The sequence below is a fragment of the Malaclemys terrapin genome, chromosome 3, assembly GCF_027887155.1.
Source record: "Malaclemys terrapin pileata isolate rMalTer1 chromosome 3, rMalTer1.hap1, whole genome shotgun sequence".
NCBI classification, from domain to species: domain Eukaryota; kingdom Metazoa; phylum Chordata; order Testudines; family Emydidae; genus Malaclemys; species Malaclemys terrapin.
In genome coordinates, this window is record NC_071507.1 from 82097255 (window position 1) to 82116761 (window position 19507).

A 19507-nucleotide genomic window follows, 5' to 3' on the forward strand; every position below is an offset into this window, starting at 1 on the left:
AAACTTGATTCAGGTCATGATATTAAAAAGTGATTAAGTGACTTTGGGTGCTTCAGTTTAAATGCACAACTTGATACCTTAGAGAGCAGATTGAGAAAGCACTGAGCACCTACACTTTGAAAAGTCAGGCTCCTTTAAATTGGATCTAACTAGGCACCTAAAATCACTGTTCACCTTAAATCTTGACCTTGATATTTCCTGGTCTTTGTTACACTGCTTTCAAGTTCCAATAGTTGCCAGCATTTTAAAGTGCCACTTGCTAAAGAGCTGTTCACAGTGCAAAGAGATTAGAAAATTAGTTCTTTATTTTAAATGGAGAGGGTTGTTAAAACTGCACGTTTCAGATTTTACAACTTTTTCTTTGTATAAAATTAAGTGTCACTTTAATAGAAAATACAGTGAATTATCAAGGTCCATTTTCTTATGCACCTGTTCAAACTGATACATTTTAATAAGATTCCCTTTATTGTACATTCACTTTAACCCTGATTTATAAAGAAAACTATACAAATACTGTGCTTTCTGCTCATTTTACTTCTGGAAGGTGGCTTCAATACAAAATTAAATATGGCTTTGCTTTTCCCCTCTTCAGCATAGAAAAAGTAACCCGAATACCTCTTCAGGTAACTTTACAAAAAAGAGTACCAATGCTCACAGCAAGCCATTCGTGTTCAATGTCACAGGCTATAAGTGCACTCTAGTCCAGTGTATGTCCAGTTGATTATTTTAAAAAAGAATTTCAAGTATTAGTTTCAAAATTCCAATGAGTATAGTCCAAAAAATAGATTCCTCATCCTGAGATTGATCTTCTGGTGAATGAGTGCGCTTCTGGCTTGCCTCCATCTCTTCTGGGTTGTAGGAAGCCTCACCAAATGGATAATCTACAATTGTTCTATCATAATATACTTTCATTTCAAACTCACTCTCCAAGTGAGAGGGATGACCATAGATTCCTATTCCCACTGGACGGCGGAAGTGGGCTGGTACATAAACAACATCTTGGCCACAAGTTACAGACTGTAACTCATATTCATCAAAACTGGGGTGAAGGGTCATATCAGATACATACAAATCTGCATCACCTTTTAAACTCTGCATCTGAAGTACTATCTTCCCTTCATGATTTAGTCTCAAGTAGCTATAGTTTCCAGCTCCAATCTGACCTTGGACTACATGAAGAAGAATCCATTCATCGGGTACATCCTCTTCCTCAAAGCTATCACTCATAAGTAATGTTTGAGCTGCTAGAAGGATCACCAACATTTTCTTCCAATGTGCTGCCATAACTCTTATGTTTGACCTTAAAGGAACTCTTCCAACATCATGTGTTGTAAATACCCTGTTAATATAGAAGAAGTAATTCAGGTTTCAATGTGGTCCACTCTTGGAAAAGATCTCTTAAATTCCTTTCTTTAAAGTACCCAAATCTTTATAAAATTAACTTAAGTGAAGTGTATTCTTTGATATCTTATATGGGACCAATAACTATTATCAAAAATGTAAATGTGAGGTTTAATAGACTTGATTGGCTTAAATAGATAAAGCATAAACAGTTTTAAGTAGCAATTGCTCAGCAAACACATTAGCTTGCTGATGTGAACTTATAGTATTGGGTGAATATCTTATTTCAAATTAATAAACTTAACATGTAGGTGGGTGGAATTAGACCTTTTGTCAAAAAAGGATAAGCTACAGTAGTGATTTTATGGTTTGGAAAAAGTATTTAATTAAGGCCTTTGTGTTTGAAGAAGCTTAACTTAGTTTGTATTAGAATAGTTTTGGGCATGTGTCATTTGGTTTTTCCATCTAGTTTTAGTAGCATACTGAGGTACAGATCTGGATTTGTGTATAGAAATATATACGGGGACCCCTGCATATTGAGAATTATGATTGATTACATATATAAGTAAACAAGTTAGTGGCTCTATCAAAACATATAAATAGTTAGTTAAAGAAATCATGGAGCTATTCAAATAAGTGTAAAAACTGCTAACAGCTAAGTTTGTGTACATAAGTGAAATTCAAAGGTATGTTTCTCATAACAAATTGTCATATTGAATGTGAAAAGGCCACGTACAAAGAGGCAACATTTCAAAGTACCATGCCTGGTTTCAGAATACAAAGTTGACCATATCAATTTTTTTTGCATTTAAAATTAACTATTCTAAATCTACCAAGTGTCTCATTTCAGCCCAAAATGTTTGTCACCACTCTTGATTTAGACTTTATTGCCTTCATAAAAAACTACAACAGTTATAATTGAATATTAATGTAAGCAGTTATTTGCATTATAGTAGTACCCAAAATGGATTAGGTGCTTTCCACTCATACAGGAGAGTCCCTGTCTTCAAGAGATTTCAATCAAAGTTTTCGTACAAATTTCACCTAGCTTTCTAAAATTAAACATTTATAATTAAACAGTCAAGCTGGAGGGCATATTGAGTGGGGTCTGCAGAGATCAGTTCTGGGTTTGATTCTGTTCAATATCTTCACTGATGATTTAGATGATGGCAGAGAGGGTACACTTTTAAAGTTTGTGGATGACACCAAGCTGGGAGGGATTGTAAGTGCTTTGGAGGATAGGAATAAAATTCAAAATGATCTGAAGAAATGGTCTGAAGTAAATAGGATGAACTTCAATAAGGACAAATACAAAGTACTACACTTAGGAAGGAACAATCAGTTGCACACACACAAAATGGGAAATGACTGCCTAGAAAGGAGTACAGTACTGCAGAAAAGGATCTGGGGGTCATAGTGGATCACAAACTAAATATGAGTCAACAGTGTAACACTGTTTCAAAAAAACCCAAATACTCTGGGGTGTATTAGCAGGAGTGTTGTAAGCAAGACACAAGAAGTAATTCTTCTGCTCTACGTCACACTGATTTGGCCTCAATTGGAGTATTGTGGTCAGTTCTGGGGGCCACATTTAGGAAAAATGTGAACAAATTGAAGAAAGTCCAGAGAAGGGCAACAACAATGATTAAAGGTCTAGAAAACATGACCTATGAGGGAAAATTGAAAAAATCATTTACTCTAGAGAAGAGAGAACAAGAGGGGTCATGACAACAGTTTTCAAATACATAAAAGGTTGTTACAAAGAAGAGGGAGAAAAATTGTTCTCCTTAGCCTCTTTAAGCAAGGGGCTTAAACGGCAGCAATGGCAGTTTATATTGGACATTAGGAAAAACTTCCTGTCAGTGTGGTTAAGTACTGGAATAAATTGCCCAGAGAGGTTGTGGAATCTCCATCATTGGAGATTTTTAAGAGCAGGTTAGACAAACACCTGTCAGGGATGGTCTAGAAATAATACATAGTCCTGCCATGAGTGTAGGGGACTGGCACAGATGACTTCTTGAGGTCTCTTCCAGTCTTATGATTCTATGATTTATTAGCCCTATAACTTGCAGAATGTTCTGCCCTAAAGACTTTTACAATCTAAGGCCACAATTTTGCAAAAGTACATGAGAGAAAAGAGCAAAAGATGGCACTTGAGTGATGAGGCAGACAGTGGATTTGTGAAAACTGATAAAGGACAATGTTTTAGGCAGAAAATTCATGCGTTCAGTACCTTATCCATTTAATTTGAGGAAGTAGTGGGACATCCATGAGAAGATGAAACAGGAAGAGATGGAGAAGTAACAGAGTATTAAGAGACCATGGGAACAACTGAGGCTGCGTCGAGGGGGTCGCTAATGGGAGGATGGAAGAAAAGCTTGCAGAGGGGAGGAAGCCAAAGACACCTCCCCCAGGGAACATACACTGGACTAGGAGGAATGGGATCTACTCTGAAGAAGTAGGCAGCAGCCTAGGAGAACTAGGAAAGGCCAGAGGAAGCCAGGGTCAGGGGGATATAAAAGCTAGACCTGGTGAGTGATACCTGAAGCAATGAAACGTGACGATGCCAAGGACATACCAGCTTTTCCTCCGAAAACAAAAGCTTTCAGAGCGGGAGAACCTGCTTTCTGTTTAGCCCACAGGCACTCCTGGGGATGACGGAAGAGATGAACAAAACGACTGCCCCGGGTTTGATGCCCTCGTTCTGTAGCTCTCGGCACACGCTGAACAGGGCCACGTTTCTCCCCAGACCCGGGCACCCCGGCAGGGCACTTTTCTCCCACACCTCATACGCGCCGAGCGCGTTCTCCGCTGCGCCCGTCGCCCCCAGCCTTCCCGGGAACCTGCCCGATGCCGACAGGGTTCAGCTCTCGCCAGCGACCCCGCGGCGCAGCCTCTACCGAGGGCTGGGATGGCCGCGGAGCCCAGGGGCCCCGCCCGATCACGGAGCAGCGGCGATCGCGGGCGGGTCAGTCTCCCGCCCGGACACCAGGCTCCGGTCGCTGCCTCTGACAGGCGCCAGGCCCAGCCCCGCTCGCTGCCTTAGCCGGGCTGCTGACAGCGGCGCTCCCAGGCGCGGCCCCTCCCCCGGGTTACAGGGCACCTGCCTCCCGAGGAAACAGCTTGAGCCCCGCGCTGGGACGGAGGCTCCCCCCGGTCTCCCCGCCCGCCTGCCCCGGCCCCCCGCTCACCCCCAGGCCGAGCAGCTCCACCCGCCCCGCTGCCTGCCACCGCGCCGTGCTCCGCGGCTGAGACTGAGCCAGGCCGCGGGCCTCCTGCTCTCGCGAGAGAGCCTGTGTCCAAGGCAGGGCGGTCGCGGTGGGAGGCGGCGCTGTGTTTACCCGCCTCCAGGCGTCCCCATGAGAACCAGATGCCGTGAGAGCGCGGCCGCTATTCCGGGCACCTGGCGGCCCCCCTCCTCCGCTGCAGACGGTGCTCAGCTGGTTGTGGCCCGGAAGTGCAGGTGGCCCCAGGGCCAGGGCCGGCTCCAGCATTTCTGCTGCCCCAAGCAAAAAAAAAAAAAAAAAAAAAGCTGCGATCGGCGGCGGCGGCAGTTCAGCGGCAGGTCCTTCGCTCCTACAGGGAGTGAGGGACCTGCCGCCCCCGAATTGCCGCAGGTGCCGCCCCTCTCCCTTGGCCGCCCCAAGCACCTGCTTGTTAAGCTGGTGCCTGGAGCCGGCCCTGCCCAGGGGGAGGAGGGGTAGCCGCGCGCCGCATCGGCCCCGCCCGACTGGCGCCGGGCTGGTGTCCCCCGTCCAGCCCCTGGCGCCGAGCTGGCCTGGCACAGCAGGACGTTCCGCACCTGGAGCTCCTCGCAGCCTTGTGCTGTGTCCGGGCCCCTCATCCCCTCAGAGCCCAGCCCTGGGTCAGCCCTACCCCCAGGGGTCCCTGCACTTTGATCTTTGCCATGGGTCAACTCAGATTAGAAAACAGGTGGTGTTACCACAAGACCTCCACACCCGTGGGAACGGGCCAAAGTTCAAATGTGGGTGCTTGACATTAGATAACGAAGCCTCCGTGTAACGCACTTTCACCCGCTATGGATCTCTGTCTTACTCCTACTGGGTGGACCGCTGTGAGATTTAGAGAGACAAGGTGGGTGAGGAAATAGCTTTCATTGGACCAAGGTCTGTAGGTTAGACAAGCTTTCAATCACCACAGAGCCCTTCAGGTCTGGAAAAAGAAAGCTCTGTGTCAGGTTTCAGAGTGGTAGCCGCCTTAGTCTGTATGAGCAAAAAGAACGAGGCGTACTTGTGGCACCTTAGGGTATGTCTACACCCGCCGATCTATCGGGGATCGATTTATCGCATCTAGTGTAGATGTGATAAAATCAATCCCCGATCGCTCTGCCGTCGACTCCGGAACTCCACTGCGGCGAGAGGCGGAAGCAGAGTCGACAGGGGAATGGCAGTGGTCGACTCACCGCCGTCCTCGCAGCCAGGTAAATCGACCTAAGATACGCTGACCTCAGCTTAGAGACTAACAAATTTATTTGAGCATAAGCTTTCGTGGGCTAAAACCCACTTCATTGGATGCATGCAGTGGAAAATATAGTAGGAAGATATATATATATACACAGAGGACACAAAAAAATGGGTGTTGCCATACCAACTGTAATGAGAGTAATCAATTAAGGTGGGCTATTATCAGCAGGAGACAAAAAACTTTTGTAGTGATAATCAGGATGGCCCATTTCCAACAGTTGACAAGAAGGTGTGAGTAATAGTAGGGGAAAAAAATTGGCATGGGGAAATAGTTTTTACTTTGTGTAATGACCCATCCACTCCCAGTCTTTATTTAAGACTAATTTAATGGTGTCCAGTTTGGAAATTAATTCAAATTCTGCAGTTTCTTGGTGGAGTCAGTTTTTGAAGTTTTTGTTGTTGGAGTATTGTGACTTTGAGGTCTGTAATTGAGTGACCAGGGAGGTTGAAATGTTCTCCGACTGGTTTTTGAATGTTATAATTCTTGACGTCTGATTTGTGTCTATGTATTCTTTTGTGTAGAGACTGTCCAGTTTGGCCAGTGTATATGGCAGAGGGGCATTGCTGGCATTGTATGGCTCCAAAGCTTGTGTCTCTTACCAACAGAAGTTAGTCAAATAAAATATATTACTTCACCCATCTTGTCTCTCTAATATTCTGGGATCAACAGGGCTACAACTACACTGCATATGAGATTTGTGACTCTGCTACTGTCTTCCTGCTAATAGACTTGGTCCTTTGGCTCAAGCAGTAGACAGTGGTGCTTCAAAATTTTTTGGACATCCCACCAGTAGTCCCTGCAGTTAACCTGACTGATCACCTAAATAAGCCCCAGATTTCCAGAGGTGCTGATGTGATGTCCATGTATATGGAAAGATTTATACATTTACATGTGGAGGCCCTTTGGTTTTGTTCATCTTCAAAGTTCTCTATAGATCAACTTGAAAGTATTAGATTTTTATTGGTAAATGTTGATTTCACTGTACACATACAAACCAACAAAAATATTTCCATCAACAATAATCAACATTTACAGATATGCAAAGTAAGAAAATTGTATGTGTTTGATTTAAAATAACTGTATATTTTAACGTGATGTTGACAAATTGTTTTAACAGTTATAAAACTTTAACTTTTTGAATCTCAACATCTACTGTCATTAAATAATTATGGTTTGTCTCCCCCTATAACTTCCCACAATTATGAAAATTTAAATTAATAAAATTCTAAAAAATACTTAAAAATAAACATCCATCAAAATAAGAAAAAAAAAAATGGAATTCTGCCAAGGCTATCTGCAGCCAATTTACTGTTTGTATTAGAGGGAAATCCAAGTTAGCCTCCACCAGCTTACCACAAAGGATCTGATGCTTCATCTTTTCTCCCCACAATCAGAATTCATCTCTTCTTCCAGTAGCAGGCAAACATTTTCTCTTCACTGCTGCTTCCTTCGAATTCACAGAAAAGCCCAGGTGTTCTGCTCTACCTGTCCTATTCCTTGCCAGGGAGGGAGCTGCAGGAGCTGCTGTGCTCTCTGTCCCCTATATGGAGGGAGGGGGAAGAAGTGCTGGGAGTTGGGCAGAAGGACAAAGCTGAGGTTGGCCATCGGAGGCAGAACAGGAGAGGGGAAGAGGGAACAGTCTGCATCCTCATGGTGCCCTGATTAGGAGAACCAAGAGGATTCAGTGAGGACTATTAGCACTCATTCTACTGCTTACCTGAAGCAGTGAGTGGAGCTCCTGACTCTATTGCCATCGTTTAATGGATGGAATAGTATGTCGGCTCAAGCATGTGTGCTCTTGTAAACTCTATTTGCTACAGCCTAAAGAGGAGATAAGCCCTACTACTCTACTGCACATATGTGAATTTTTCATTGGTTACTACCAGTTATATAATAAAACGTATAGTTCTCATTCTGATCGCCCAGACACTGGTTTTACCCAAGTGTGACTTCACTGATTTCAATGGAATTACTACTGATTTCCTCCAGTGTAACTGAGAGATAAATCAGGCCTCAAATTATTTGTTTTCAACATATATAAATATTAGGTGTAATTTTATCATCCTTAGACATTAGCTAGTCCTTGAGGATGAACTGCCTACATCAATGTGCAGGCACAAAACCATGTGTTCCTGGCAGATCACAACTCACATATTGTTCCTGTTTGATAATATAACATTAATTGTATAAAAATGGTCACATTTTTAGGTTTGATACAAGTGGTTTTAGTTAAAAATATTTGTCCTTTGTTATTTCAATTTTAATGTAGATAATCAAATTTATAAAATTAAATTAGATATGTAAGAACATAATGTCTAGAATACTTAGCGGCTTCTTATTAGATACTAAGTGGTCTGCTAAAAGAATTATCAGTTTTTTTTAAAGAATTTGCATTTCTCAAGACAAAGTGACAGTCATCTTATTTAGATTATTTTCATAGTTTTTCGGTAAGGCATCAGACATTTAAAATGGACTAAAGTCAGTTAAGTGAATGCATGTTACAGAAATAAAGACTTTAAATATATTTTTTGCTCTGTATCCAAATAAAGGTGAAAAAATCTGTTCGTAATCTTCCTGGACACTAAAGATTACGGAGTTGATGTAGCAAAGCATAAATATGATTAAAATATATGCTGTAAATAAATAAGAATATGAAGCCTCTCACCTGTAGGTCACCTGTTTGCAACCAATTCTTTTTTCCATCTGATGACTTTTTGGTCACCTATGAGATGTGAGTCAGTCTCAGTTCAGTTCAGAGTGACTGCTGCCCACATCATAAAAAGAGAGGTCATTACACAATTGGCACAATTTAGTGCCCTTGATGGCAGTCCCAGCAGAAATGGACTTGGAGACTAAACTGTGCTTAGCAACAGAGGGTCCTGTGGCACCTTAGAGACTAACAGAAGTATTGGGAGCATAAGCTTTCGTGGGTAAGAACCTCACTTCTTCACTTGCATCTGAAGAAGTGAGGTTCTTACCCACGAAAGCTTATGCTCCCAATACTTCTGTTAGTCTCTAAGGTGCCACAGGACCCTCTGTTGCTTTTTACAGATTCAGACTAACACGGCTACCCCTCTGATACTAAACTGTGCTTGTAATCCCTACAGACAGTCCTTCCAGGTCAGGATGGAGGGATACTGATGGAGCAGCATGGGGAAGCTTGCACTGCCAATGTCAGCACTGCACCTTCATTGTGGGTGAACAGAAGACTTTGGTTGCCAGGGCTGTCAAACAAACATCTTTCATGAGCACTAAATGAATTGTGCGCTTGTTTTAATGTAAACACCTTTTCACATCTGCAATAATTAATTATATTGGGTTAGATCCTCAGCTGGTGTAAATCCTTTAAGACAATGGAGTAACTCCAGTTTACACCAGCTGAGGATCTGACCCATTATCTCAATGATATAATTAAAATAACTATTTCAGAGAATAATCTAATAAAATGTTAACTATGATCTTGCTATTGCTCCATCCTATTATTGATACCTGTATTCCTTCTAAAGTTTCCCTATCTCCCGATATGAATATGGAAAGGCATCGCCATAGAGCACAGTTGCCATCAATATTTTTATACTTAAATATTCTGTACAGTAATCATTTTGGTATATCCATATGATTGAAGAAAAAGATTTCTTTTTTCATGATGAAGGTCTGAGTCCAGCTGAACTTCCATTACTTTCCAAACCTTCTCTTTCTAGGAGTCACCCTAGCTGCTGCTGCAGTATGTTTTTTTTAAATGTATGGAATGGGGTAGTGAGGGAGGGGTTCAAAGACAAGTGGCCTCATCCAAGGTTGACAGTAATGTTTCTCTACTATGGGACAGTTCCTAAAAATTACTTTGGGTTTGCAATACCACTGAAATCAATGGAGGTTGTAGATGCTCAGTAGCTCAGGATTAGGTCCTAATGGCCTGATCTAAAGTACATTAAAATCAATGGAAAGACTCCCATTGACTTCATTGGGCGGTGGATCAGTTCCTCAGTGATTAAGTTAAACAATGTTATAGCTAAGGCTACAATTTAGTCACTGGTATTTTTAGTAAAAGTCATGGACAGGTCGGGGCAATAACCAAAAAGTCATGTGCTGGTGACCTGTCCATGATTTTTACTAAAAACACCCCTAACTAAATCTTTGGTGCTGGGGGGGGGGCGGGGGGAGGAGAGGTGCTTCTGGGGATTCTGCTGATCCTGGGGGGAGCACTCCGAGTCCGGACCCAACTGTTGCTGAGGTGGCGGGTGACCCGGGGCCCTCCTGCCGCTGCTGTTGGGGAGGGGGCAGCTCAGTGTCCCCCCACCTCCGCTGCTGCTCCACCTCCGCCCTGCGGCTGCTGGTGTGTGTGTATGCGTGGCCCGGGATCCTCCGGCTGCCACTGCTGCTCTGGACGGGAGGCGGCCCAAGCCCCCGCTGCTGGGGGAGAAGGCATAGCCCAGGGCGCTGCTTCTGCTCCTCCAGACCAGCACATGGGACCAGCTGCCTGGGGTCTCCTGAGCAGCGGCCTATCCAGCTGGCCCCAGGGTCACCCCAGCTGCTTGGGCAGCCTTGGGGTCAGTAACACCAGCTACTGCAGAAGTCACTGAGGCCCCGGAAAATCATGGAATCCGTGACTTCTGTGAAAGACTTGCAGCCTTAATCATAGCTAAAGAAAGTGAAAGGTGCAAGTAACATCAAATGGTAGGAAGGAATGGGAAGATGCTTGCTACCTGTATGCCTACAACAGCTACCTAAAGCATGTTTACATATCTTTCAAAATTAGCTCTTTAGTCTTAGGTATATGATTCTCTTGCCTAAAGGGCACATTTTCATTTGGATATGGGCACTTATCTTCACTTGTTGGTGAATAAGCTGCCATAACATTCATGGCTGCAGCAGCTACTTATGATATCTTTGTTGTCATCACAATGCTGAAATAAAAAGTTTTATCTGGTACTCTCATATGTGAGGCAAATGTAGAACTGAAATAGTAGCAATGTAAACTGTATTGTTACACATTTTTGACCCAAGTGGATGAGATTCCAAATCTGTCCAGGCACTTCATAGCTGCTGCTCCAACAGGGATCTCATCTTGGTCTGCAAGTTATCATTGAGCCCTTTTTGGGCTCTTGTTTTAGATCTTATTGTAGGGCTTGTATTACATTCTTTTTCTGAAGCTTGTTTTAGGTCTTGCTTTAATTCAATTTGGCCTGTGGTTAGATGTTTCGCTGCGTGTGTGCATTCTTCCTATGCTGCCGCAGCTCTGAGCAAACAGCCGGCACAGCAGACCTTGAGTGAACTATCCAATGACCACAAGATCCGTTAAGGTACAAAGGTGCCAGACCAGGTTTATTGTCGACAAAGCACGGTAATAGCACCTGGCAGACTCTATGAGGATACTAAGACCTGTATGCCTATGACAATGGATGCAGCTCAGTAAATGGTGGGACTTTTCATTCCCCCTATCGGCTGGCCAAAGATACTTCCTTTAAGATATATTTTTATACCCTGATACAAACAAGTTATGTACTGCCTTTGACATAGTTAGTTACTGCTCCCTGACGTGGCTAGTTATCATCCATCACCTTGTACATGTTGGTTTGATTAAAACTTCTTTATTTTGTACTATTATCCTAACTGTATCTTTTAGAATGGGTCAGTATGCTCCTGTTATCCTTGGGAATTTTTTTTGTACCATTCTTAATATTGGGATGTTCTGGCCACCATTTAATATCAGGATCTATTTGCGTGAGTACTCTGTGCTTAGCAATTCTTAGGAATGTGTATTTTTGCAATATTAGCCCTGTTCTTGCCAGATTCTGTGAGCAGGTCCTGCCTCATACCAGACCTCTGATACAAGGGCTTACGTCCCAGGCTTTCTTCCTTCTATATGGCCATCTTTGATTTCTGCAAGCACTGTCATCATTTCTTCTATCTTGGTTCAACAGGTACACCACCTCACAACCTCTCTCCTTGGAAAGCGGATCCCACCTTTGACATCAGTGTTACCCCTTTTTAACTCAAGCGATTAGTCAAAATTCAGGGCCCTGAGGTTGTTCCAGTTGGGAGTAGAAATTGATGATGGAATCTGGTATTTTCTTTGATGCAATCTTGTTTATTGACAAGAAATGTACAAAGTTCTACTTCTTTGAATGTAGGAGAAACCAAAAAATGGGGACAGCTTCTTTGCTTACTTCCCCTAGCCCTGTATCTAGCACCACACCCAGAACCTTCCTGTAGGCTTCTTCAGGGTCACACCATGCTCTCAGGCTGCCACTTGGCTTTCTTTCTGCCTTGAGTCTCTTTCATTCAGTCTGTTCTGTCTTCCCTCTCAATCAAATACACACAATACGGAGCAAAATCCCTCTGCCCAAAATAGGTAGAAAAGGTAGGTTTCACAGTCCCTTTTGTCATGGACTGAATAAAGACACCAGCTTTATGGCTTATTACAATAATCTGTAACCAACTAATAACAACCACCTCCTCCAGCTGCTTCCACCCCCCATTCCTTTCCTCCCTATGACTGGAGGGGTATGAATGGGCCACTTCACCTTGAATGGTCCCTTGAAATACGTTAACTACTTATGCTAAACAATCTGTGCCATCTTGTATTTAGCAGTGACACTTGGTGTTAGGCTTGGTCTACACTACAGAGTTAGGTCAACATAAGTCAGCTTATGTCAACCTAACTATGTCAGTGTCTATACTAAAGCCTTGCTCCTGCCAATGCAACTCCACAAGAGGCGTAGGGTTTATGTCAGTGTAGTCAGGGCAATGCAGGGTGTGTAGAGGCTGTTGGCTGTCTTGTCAATTTCACAGCTTCAATGGAGCCGTGAAATTGACAAGAAAGCCAGCTCCAGGATCCCCTGCCAAGCTGCTGCTGAATCTCTACTCCAAGCTGGGCTACTGTCTGGACTCCCCACTGGGAGCCCTGCTGCCCCCTGGGTCCTGACTCCCTGCTGGGAGCACAGCAGCTGACTGGAGTCCAGCAGGAGGCGTGAAGTCCTGCACAGCTAGCTTCCCCACCACTCCTTGCTGGGAGTGGGGAGGCAAGAAGCTGGCAGTGCCCCAAACTGCCCCTCTTCAGTCAGTGGAAGCGCTTCTGGTGAGGCTGTGCACCACCAACAGAAGAGGGGTAGTGTGGAGTGTAAGTCAAACTAACATAGCTCGATTTAAAATTGTAGTGTAGACATGCCTTTAGTTTCCCAGACCTGAAGAAGAGCTCTGTGTAAGCTCGAACACTTCTCTCTCTCACCAACAGAAGTTGATCCAATAGATATGACCTCATCCACGTTACCCCTCTGAATGGGACAGTCATTAGGGGCCTTTAAAATGCAATAAGCCTTCCCCTAGAACAAATGGATTGCTGCAACCTAGGTAAAACCAGTTTTTTATTTAAGAGTGAACTCTAGATAAGTGGTAACCAAGCAACAGGCCACCTGATAGCAAATCTTGATCACCTGAGCAGGGTCTTTGAGGTTGACCGGGAGAACGAGAGGACAAAAGGGTAGAGAATTATAAGTTCTAAAAGGACCAGGTCTGGTCTGAGCATGAGTATTGCTCTCGCTGTCCAGAACAGAAAGAGAAGACTGAACTGAGGTTCAGGAGAGGGGACCTGGAGACCCCTGAAGGCACTGACTAAATTTCAGTGAATGTTCAGGGATGGTGAGGAAACTATGGCTGTGAACCAAGTACAGGTGTTTCTCATTTTGCATGGATCTGTATATCTCTTGTGGAGGCTAAAGAAATGGTTAGTTTAGCAATCCTTCTGGAAAGTCTGTGTCTTCTTTGCCTCAACTACCACATCTTCCTGAAGGACAAACTGAATCAGAGCAGCACCCACAAGGGTGGAGTTCTGGGAAAGGCACAATTAATCATCTGTCAAGTATCAGGGGGTAGCAGTGTTAGTCTGTATCTACAAAAATAACAAGGTGCATCTGAAGAAGTGAGGTTTTTACCCAGGAAAGCTTATGCCCAAATAAATCTGTTAGTCTTTAAGGTGCCACCAGACTCCTTGTTGTTTTAATTAATCATCTGGGGAGTCTTGTGGAGTTTAGGACTGGTCTTGAGGCTAAGGCCAAAGGAAGAGACAGTGAGGGGAGCATACCCAGACCAAGGGGATCTAGGAACACATGGCTCCACTGAGTTCAAACATAGGCGCCTGGTGAATGCACAACAAAGGGCAGCTAGAGCAGGTCTGTGGTGTGCTTTGGGGACAGGCTGTTGAGTGCATAACTGTGCATTGTGTGTTGCTGTACAGCTGTGCGGGTTTGTGGCTGTTGTCTGGAGGTCAATGGGGTGTGTGTGCTGTAGCCATAGGGCTGACCCTCCTGCTCTCCGCCCCACATCCATCCCCCTCGAGGGGCAAGCGGCAGGGAACGAATCAGGGCTCCTCCCTGCACCGGGCGTGGCCCCGCCCCACGGTCCTGTGCCCTCCCGCTACACCTGGCAGGGGGCCGGGAAAGGGCAGAGCGGTTCGAAGGCCTAAGTTGTCCCGCTCGACGGCCCGTTGGGGTCTCCACTACCTGAGAAACCGGCCGGTGCTCGCGGCAGGTGGGGGTGGAACCGACGAGAGCTAGGGACACTATCATTATCGGGCTGGGGCGAGTCCTAACGGGACAAACACGCCGTCCCAGGCCCCGCGGGGGAGGGGGGCGGCGCTACCTGCCCGTCCCGTGGAGATGCGCGACAGTGAGTGACGTAGTTGGTTTGACCACGTGCCCGCTGTCTCCCTGGAAACAGCGACACATGGCTATGCCGGCTTTAGCGCCCGTCCCTCCCCCGCGGTGTGAGCTGCGCCGAGTCACCCGCCGCGGGGCCCGGACCTAGAGCCAACGTTAAACGGCAGTAGGGGAGCAGCGTGTCCCCCTCCCCCAGTGTGCACAGGGAGCCCTGGGGCGGGGCTGGCCACGGGAGAGAAACGCTGACCGGGCTGGTCTACAGCAGCCCCACGCAATGCTCAGTCTCGCGCTGTCCCAGCTGCGGCACGTTAGCGGCGGGTGTCTGTTGGAAGCGCGCACCTGATGCGCCCACTTTAATTTGGGAGCCGAGTGTGAACGTCCCAGTCGGCAGGGTGAAATTGACCGGCGCGTGGCTGGGCCGCTTGAGTCCAGTCCAGCGATCATCTCCCTTAAGCCTTGTTGTGAGCGTTTAAGTCAGGTATGTATGAGCCTTGTGCTGGTCATAGGGGTGAATTATTGCACCCATGGAAAGTTCCCTTGAGTTTTAGGAGTAGGTGTGTGAAAGCTGGTAAACAAGGACTTGCTGTGCTGGGAAGTAATCTACACAATCATTTTTAAACAGTAAATTATAATCAAAACTAAAAAAATATTCTTTAAGGCTTTGGTTCTCAATCTCAACCCTTTGGGGCTCAGGACCCACTGGTAAACCCGGATGGCTTGTGGCAACCCAGTAAGTAGGTTTTGTGCCCTCCCTGCCCACCACCCAAAATCTGGTTTATTAAATATTTCTGACCCAGAATATATAACATACACACTAATGTAATAAGTACACCATGTGTACCTAGTGGTGGCTTCTGTCGTGCTGGGCTTGGCTTCCCACCCTTTTTGACCTTTGGGATCACAGCACTGCTCAGGCTTGGCCCAGTCCCCGCTAATGAGGGCTGAGTTGGGTCAAATTTGTGAGAGTGGTGTCGTGACCTGGTAGACGGGATTGTAATACTTATCGTGATGGAGGGGCAGCTGGGTCAAACCTGTGGGTGCTGCAACACTTGGAATGGGGAGCCAAGTTTAGCTAGCCTTGTGGGACTGGAGCTACAAGATCTGCCTCTGTGAGGTTAGTATAAGGCAGGCTCTGTATCTTGCCAACTTTGTAATATTTAAAAACCGGACACTCCAGTAGGAGGGCCGGAACCTCCACATAAGAACAGCCATACTGGGTCAGACCAAAGGTCCATCTAGCCTAGTATCCTGTCTTCTAACAGTGGCCAATGCCAGGTACCCAGGGGGAATAAACAGGTAATCATCAAGTGATCCATTCCCTGTCACTCATTCCCAGCTTCTGACAAACAGAGGCTAGGGACAGCATCCCTGTCCATCCTGGCTAATAGATCCATCAATGGCTATCTTCCACAAATTTATCTAGTTCTTTTTTTGAACCTTGTTCTAATCTTGGCCTTCACAACATCCTCTGGTAAAGAATTCCACAGGTTGACTGTGTGTTGTGTGAAGAAATACTTCCTTTTGTTTGTTTTAAATCTGCTGCCTATTAATTTCATATGGTGTCCCCTAGTTATTGTGTTAGGAGGAGTAAATAACACTTCCTTATTTATTTTTCTCCACACCAGTCATGATTTTATAGACCTCTGTCTTATCCCCCCTTAGTTGTCTCTTTTCCAAGCTGAAAAGTTCCAGTCTTATTAATATCTCTTGTACAGCAGCCGTTCCATACCCCCAATAATGTATGTTTGCCCTTTTCTGAACCTTTTCCAATTCCAATATATCTTTTTTGAGATGGGGTGACCATATCTGCACATAACGCACTATTCAAGATGTAGGCGTACCATAGATTTATATAGAGACAATATGATATTTTCTGTTATCTATCCAGATATCTAACAGCGGGAGTTTGCCTGGGAGTTCGCCTTGGGGGAGTTCCCTCAGATTTTTTTTGTCTTTCAGGCTTCTGTGAGCAGTAAATACAGCATCTGAAGAGGTTTCAGAGTGGTAGCCATGTTAGTCTGTATCAGCAAAAACAATGAGGAGTCCTTGTGGTACCTTAGAGACTTAGAAGGAAGACAATATAGCTAGTGAGCGATCAGCTGTTGTGACTTGCACAGGATGTGCCATGTTTGTCCTTCTCCCAGAGGATAGAAGTGACTTGGTCTGTAGTGCAAGCTGATCTCCATATTGGAAGAGAAGATTAGAGGACTAGAGCCCCAAGTATCAACCTTGCGTTGCATCAGAGAAAATGCTGACTTTCTGGATAGAAGTCAGCATTTGGTCCTGCAGGCACAGCATGCTGAAGCATCAGAGAGGGCAGTGCAGAATGGGGAAGAAAAGCAGTATGTGACCTCCAGAAGAAGAAAGAGGAGAACCCATGTACCCCCAATACAGATAGAGGTAAGAAACTGTTTTCAGGCTCTCTGCACAGGTACTACAGCAGAGAATGGTTTGGAAGAGTCATCTGAGGGAAGGGATCAGAAGGAGACCCCATTGACCAGAAGACATGGGATGCATTGCCTTAGGGATGGGGGTTCCACAACCACCACTCCCAAGAGGAGGAGATGGGTGGTGATGGTTGGGGGCTCCCTCCTAAGGGTGATGGAGTCATCCATCTGCTGTCCAGACCGGGAATCTCGAGAAGTGTGCTGCTTGCCTGGAGCTAGAATTCAGGACATGACTGTCTGCTGAGACTGATCAAGCCCTCGGACTGCTACCCCTTCCTACTTCACCAATGATACTGCCAAAAATGACCTTGAGCGGGTCACTGCAGACTACATGGTTCTGGGAAGAAGGATAAACGAGTTTGAGGTGCAAGTCGTGTTCTCGTCCATCGGGTCCAGGTAGGGACCATTGAATTGTGGAGGTAAATGCGTGGTTGCGCAAGTGGTGTTGGAGAGAGGGCTTTGGATTCTTCGACCATGGGATGTTATTCCAGGAAGAAAGATTGCCAGGAAGAGATGGGATCCACCTAACAAAGAGAGGGAAGAGCATCTTCACAAGCAGGCTTGCTAACCTAGTGAGGAGGGCTTTAAACTAGGTTTGCCAGGGGATGGAGACCTAAGCCCTGAGGTAAGTGGGGAAGTGGGATATTGGGAGGAAACACAAGGGGGAGGGTGCAACAGGGGAGGCCTCCTGATTGATACTGAGAAAGTAGGGCAATCGGCTAGCTATCTTGGGTGCCTGTACATGAATGCAAGAAGCCTGGGAAACAAGCAGGAAGAATTGGAAGTCCTGGCACAGTCAAATTGGAATAACAGAGACTTTGTGGCGTAACTCACATGACTGGAGCACTGTCATGGATGGGTATAAATTCTCCAGGAAGGACAGGTGGGGGAGAAAAGGTGGGGTTGCACTGTATGTAAGAGAGCAGTATGATTGCTCAGAGCTCCAGTATGAAACCAGAGAAAAGTCTTGAGAGTCTTTGGATTAAGTTTAGAGGTGAGAGCAACAAGGATGGTGGGCATCGGCTAGCAGCGTTTCTCAAACTGAGGTCTGCAGATTCCTGGGGGTCTGTGAGAGTACTCCAGGGGGTCCGTGGGCCCCACTGACAAACTCCTCCCCCTTCCTCACAGTACTTCCTGCTCGCTGCTGAACAGCTGTTCCCTGGTGTGCAGGAGGCTCTGGTAGAGTTGCCTGCCTGGGGCTAAGGCAGGTTCCCTACCTGCCCTGATTCTGTGCAGCTCCTGGAAGTGGCTGCTAGGTCCCTACGGCCCCTAGGCACATGGGCAGCCAGGGAGTCTCCGTGTCCTGCCCCTGCCCAAGTGCTAGCTCTGCGGCTCCCATTGACCAGGAACCACGACCAATGGGAGCTGCAGGGGTGGTGCCTGGGTGTGTGAGGGCAGCGCGTGGAGCTTCACTGGCCACCCATGTAGCTAGGGGCCACAGAGACCTGGTAGCTGTTTCCTGGGAGACATGGTAAGCGCCTCCGGGACCCCACACCCTGAACACCTTCTGTACCCCAACCCTCTGCCCCAGCCCAGAGTCCCCTCCCACACTCAAACTCCCTTCCAGAAACTGCATCCCAACCCTCTGCCCCAGCCCTGAGCCAACTCCTGCACCCCAAACCCTTCATCCAGAGCCCACACTCCCAGCCAGAGCCAACACCCCAACCCCCTACCCCAGCCCTGAGCCCCCTCCTGCATCCAAATTCCCTCCTGGAGTCCTCATCCCCCACACACCCCAACCTAGTGAAAGTGAGTGAGGGTGGAGGAGAGTGAGCAACAGAAGGAGTGGGGATGGAATGGGCAGGGGGCAGGGCCTCGGAGAAGGGGCAGGGCAGGGGGTCCCTGAAAATTATTAAATAAAAATGGGGGTCCTTGGGTTGCTAAAGTTTGAGAACCGCTAGACTGTAAGGTGGATAGAAAGCTGGCTAGATCGTCGGGCTCAACAAGTAGTGATCAACAGCTCAATGTCTAGTTGGCAGCCGGTTTCAAGCGGAGTGCCCCAGGGGTCGGTCCTGGGGCTGGTTTTGTTCAACATCTTCATTAATGATCTGGATGATGGGATAGATTGCACTCTCAGCAAGTTCACAGATGACACTAAGCTGGGAGGAGAGGTAGATATGCTGGAGGGTAGGGATAGGGTCCAGAGGGACCTAGACAAATTGGAGGATTGGACCAAAAGAAATCTGAGATTCAACAAGGACAATTGCAGAGTCCTGCACTTAGAACGGAAGAATCCCATGCACTGCTACAGGCTGGGGACCAACTGGCTCAGCAGCAGTTCTGAAGAAAAGGACGTGGGGATTACAGTGGACGAGAAGCTGGACACGAGTCAACAGTGTGCCCTTGTTGCCAAGAAGGCTAACGGTATATTGGGCTGCATTAGTAGGAGCATTGCCAGCGGATCAAGGGAAGTGATTATTCCCCTCTATTACGCACTGGTGAGGCCAGACCTGGAGTATTGTGTCCAGTTTTGGGCTGCCAACTACAGAAAGGATGTGGACAAATTGGAGAGTCCAGCGGAGGGCAATAAAAATGATCAGGAGGCTGGAGCGCCTGACTTACGAGGGAACTGGGTTTATT

The 19507-nt window shown here is 46.2% G+C and overlaps 2 protein-coding genes and 1 long non-coding RNA gene across 8 annotated transcripts in view; 2 read left to right on the plus strand and 1 right to left on the minus strand.

The window, feature by feature from the left end:
* Positions 1-287: 287 nt before the first annotated feature.
* On the minus strand, positions 288-4637 carry C3H6orf120 (chromosome 3 C6orf120 homolog). 4 transcript variants are annotated; one of them, XM_054021523.1, is made up of 2 exons: positions 4533-4637; positions 288-1339 (listed from the first exon to the last, which is right to left on the minus strand). In XM_054021523.1, exon 2 carries the CDS (start codon positions 1282-1284, stop codon positions 727-729), a length of 558 nt encoding a protein of 185 aa, XP_053877498.1. In that variant the 5' UTR covers positions 1285-1339; positions 4533-4637; the 3' UTR covers positions 288-726. The 4 variants fall into 4 exon arrangements, with proteins under 4 accessions (XP_053877498.1, XP_053877495.1, XP_053877496.1 ...); XM_054021520.1 differs by lacking the exon at positions 4533-4637 and adding an exon at positions 4127-4500; XM_054021521.1 differs by lacking the exon at positions 4533-4637 and adding an exon at positions 3920-4499.
* On the plus strand, positions 3317-9284 carry LOC128833566 (uncharacterized). Its single transcript, XR_008444278.1, has 2 exons — positions 3317-3872; positions 8934-9284. It is a non-coding gene; the product is annotated as an uncharacterized LOC128833566 (long non-coding RNA).
* A 5316-nt stretch (positions 9285-14600) lies between these two features.
* The window catches only part of WDR27 (WD repeat domain 27), a 201909-nt gene continuing 197002 nt past the window's right edge, over positions 14601-19507 (plus strand). For all 3 annotated transcript variants that reach the window (XR_008444265.1, XM_054021497.1, XM_054021498.1), the window contains exon 1: positions 14601-14958. The gene's annotated coding sequence lies outside the window, so the exon portion shown is untranslated. The remainder of the gene's footprint in view (positions 14959-19507) is intronic.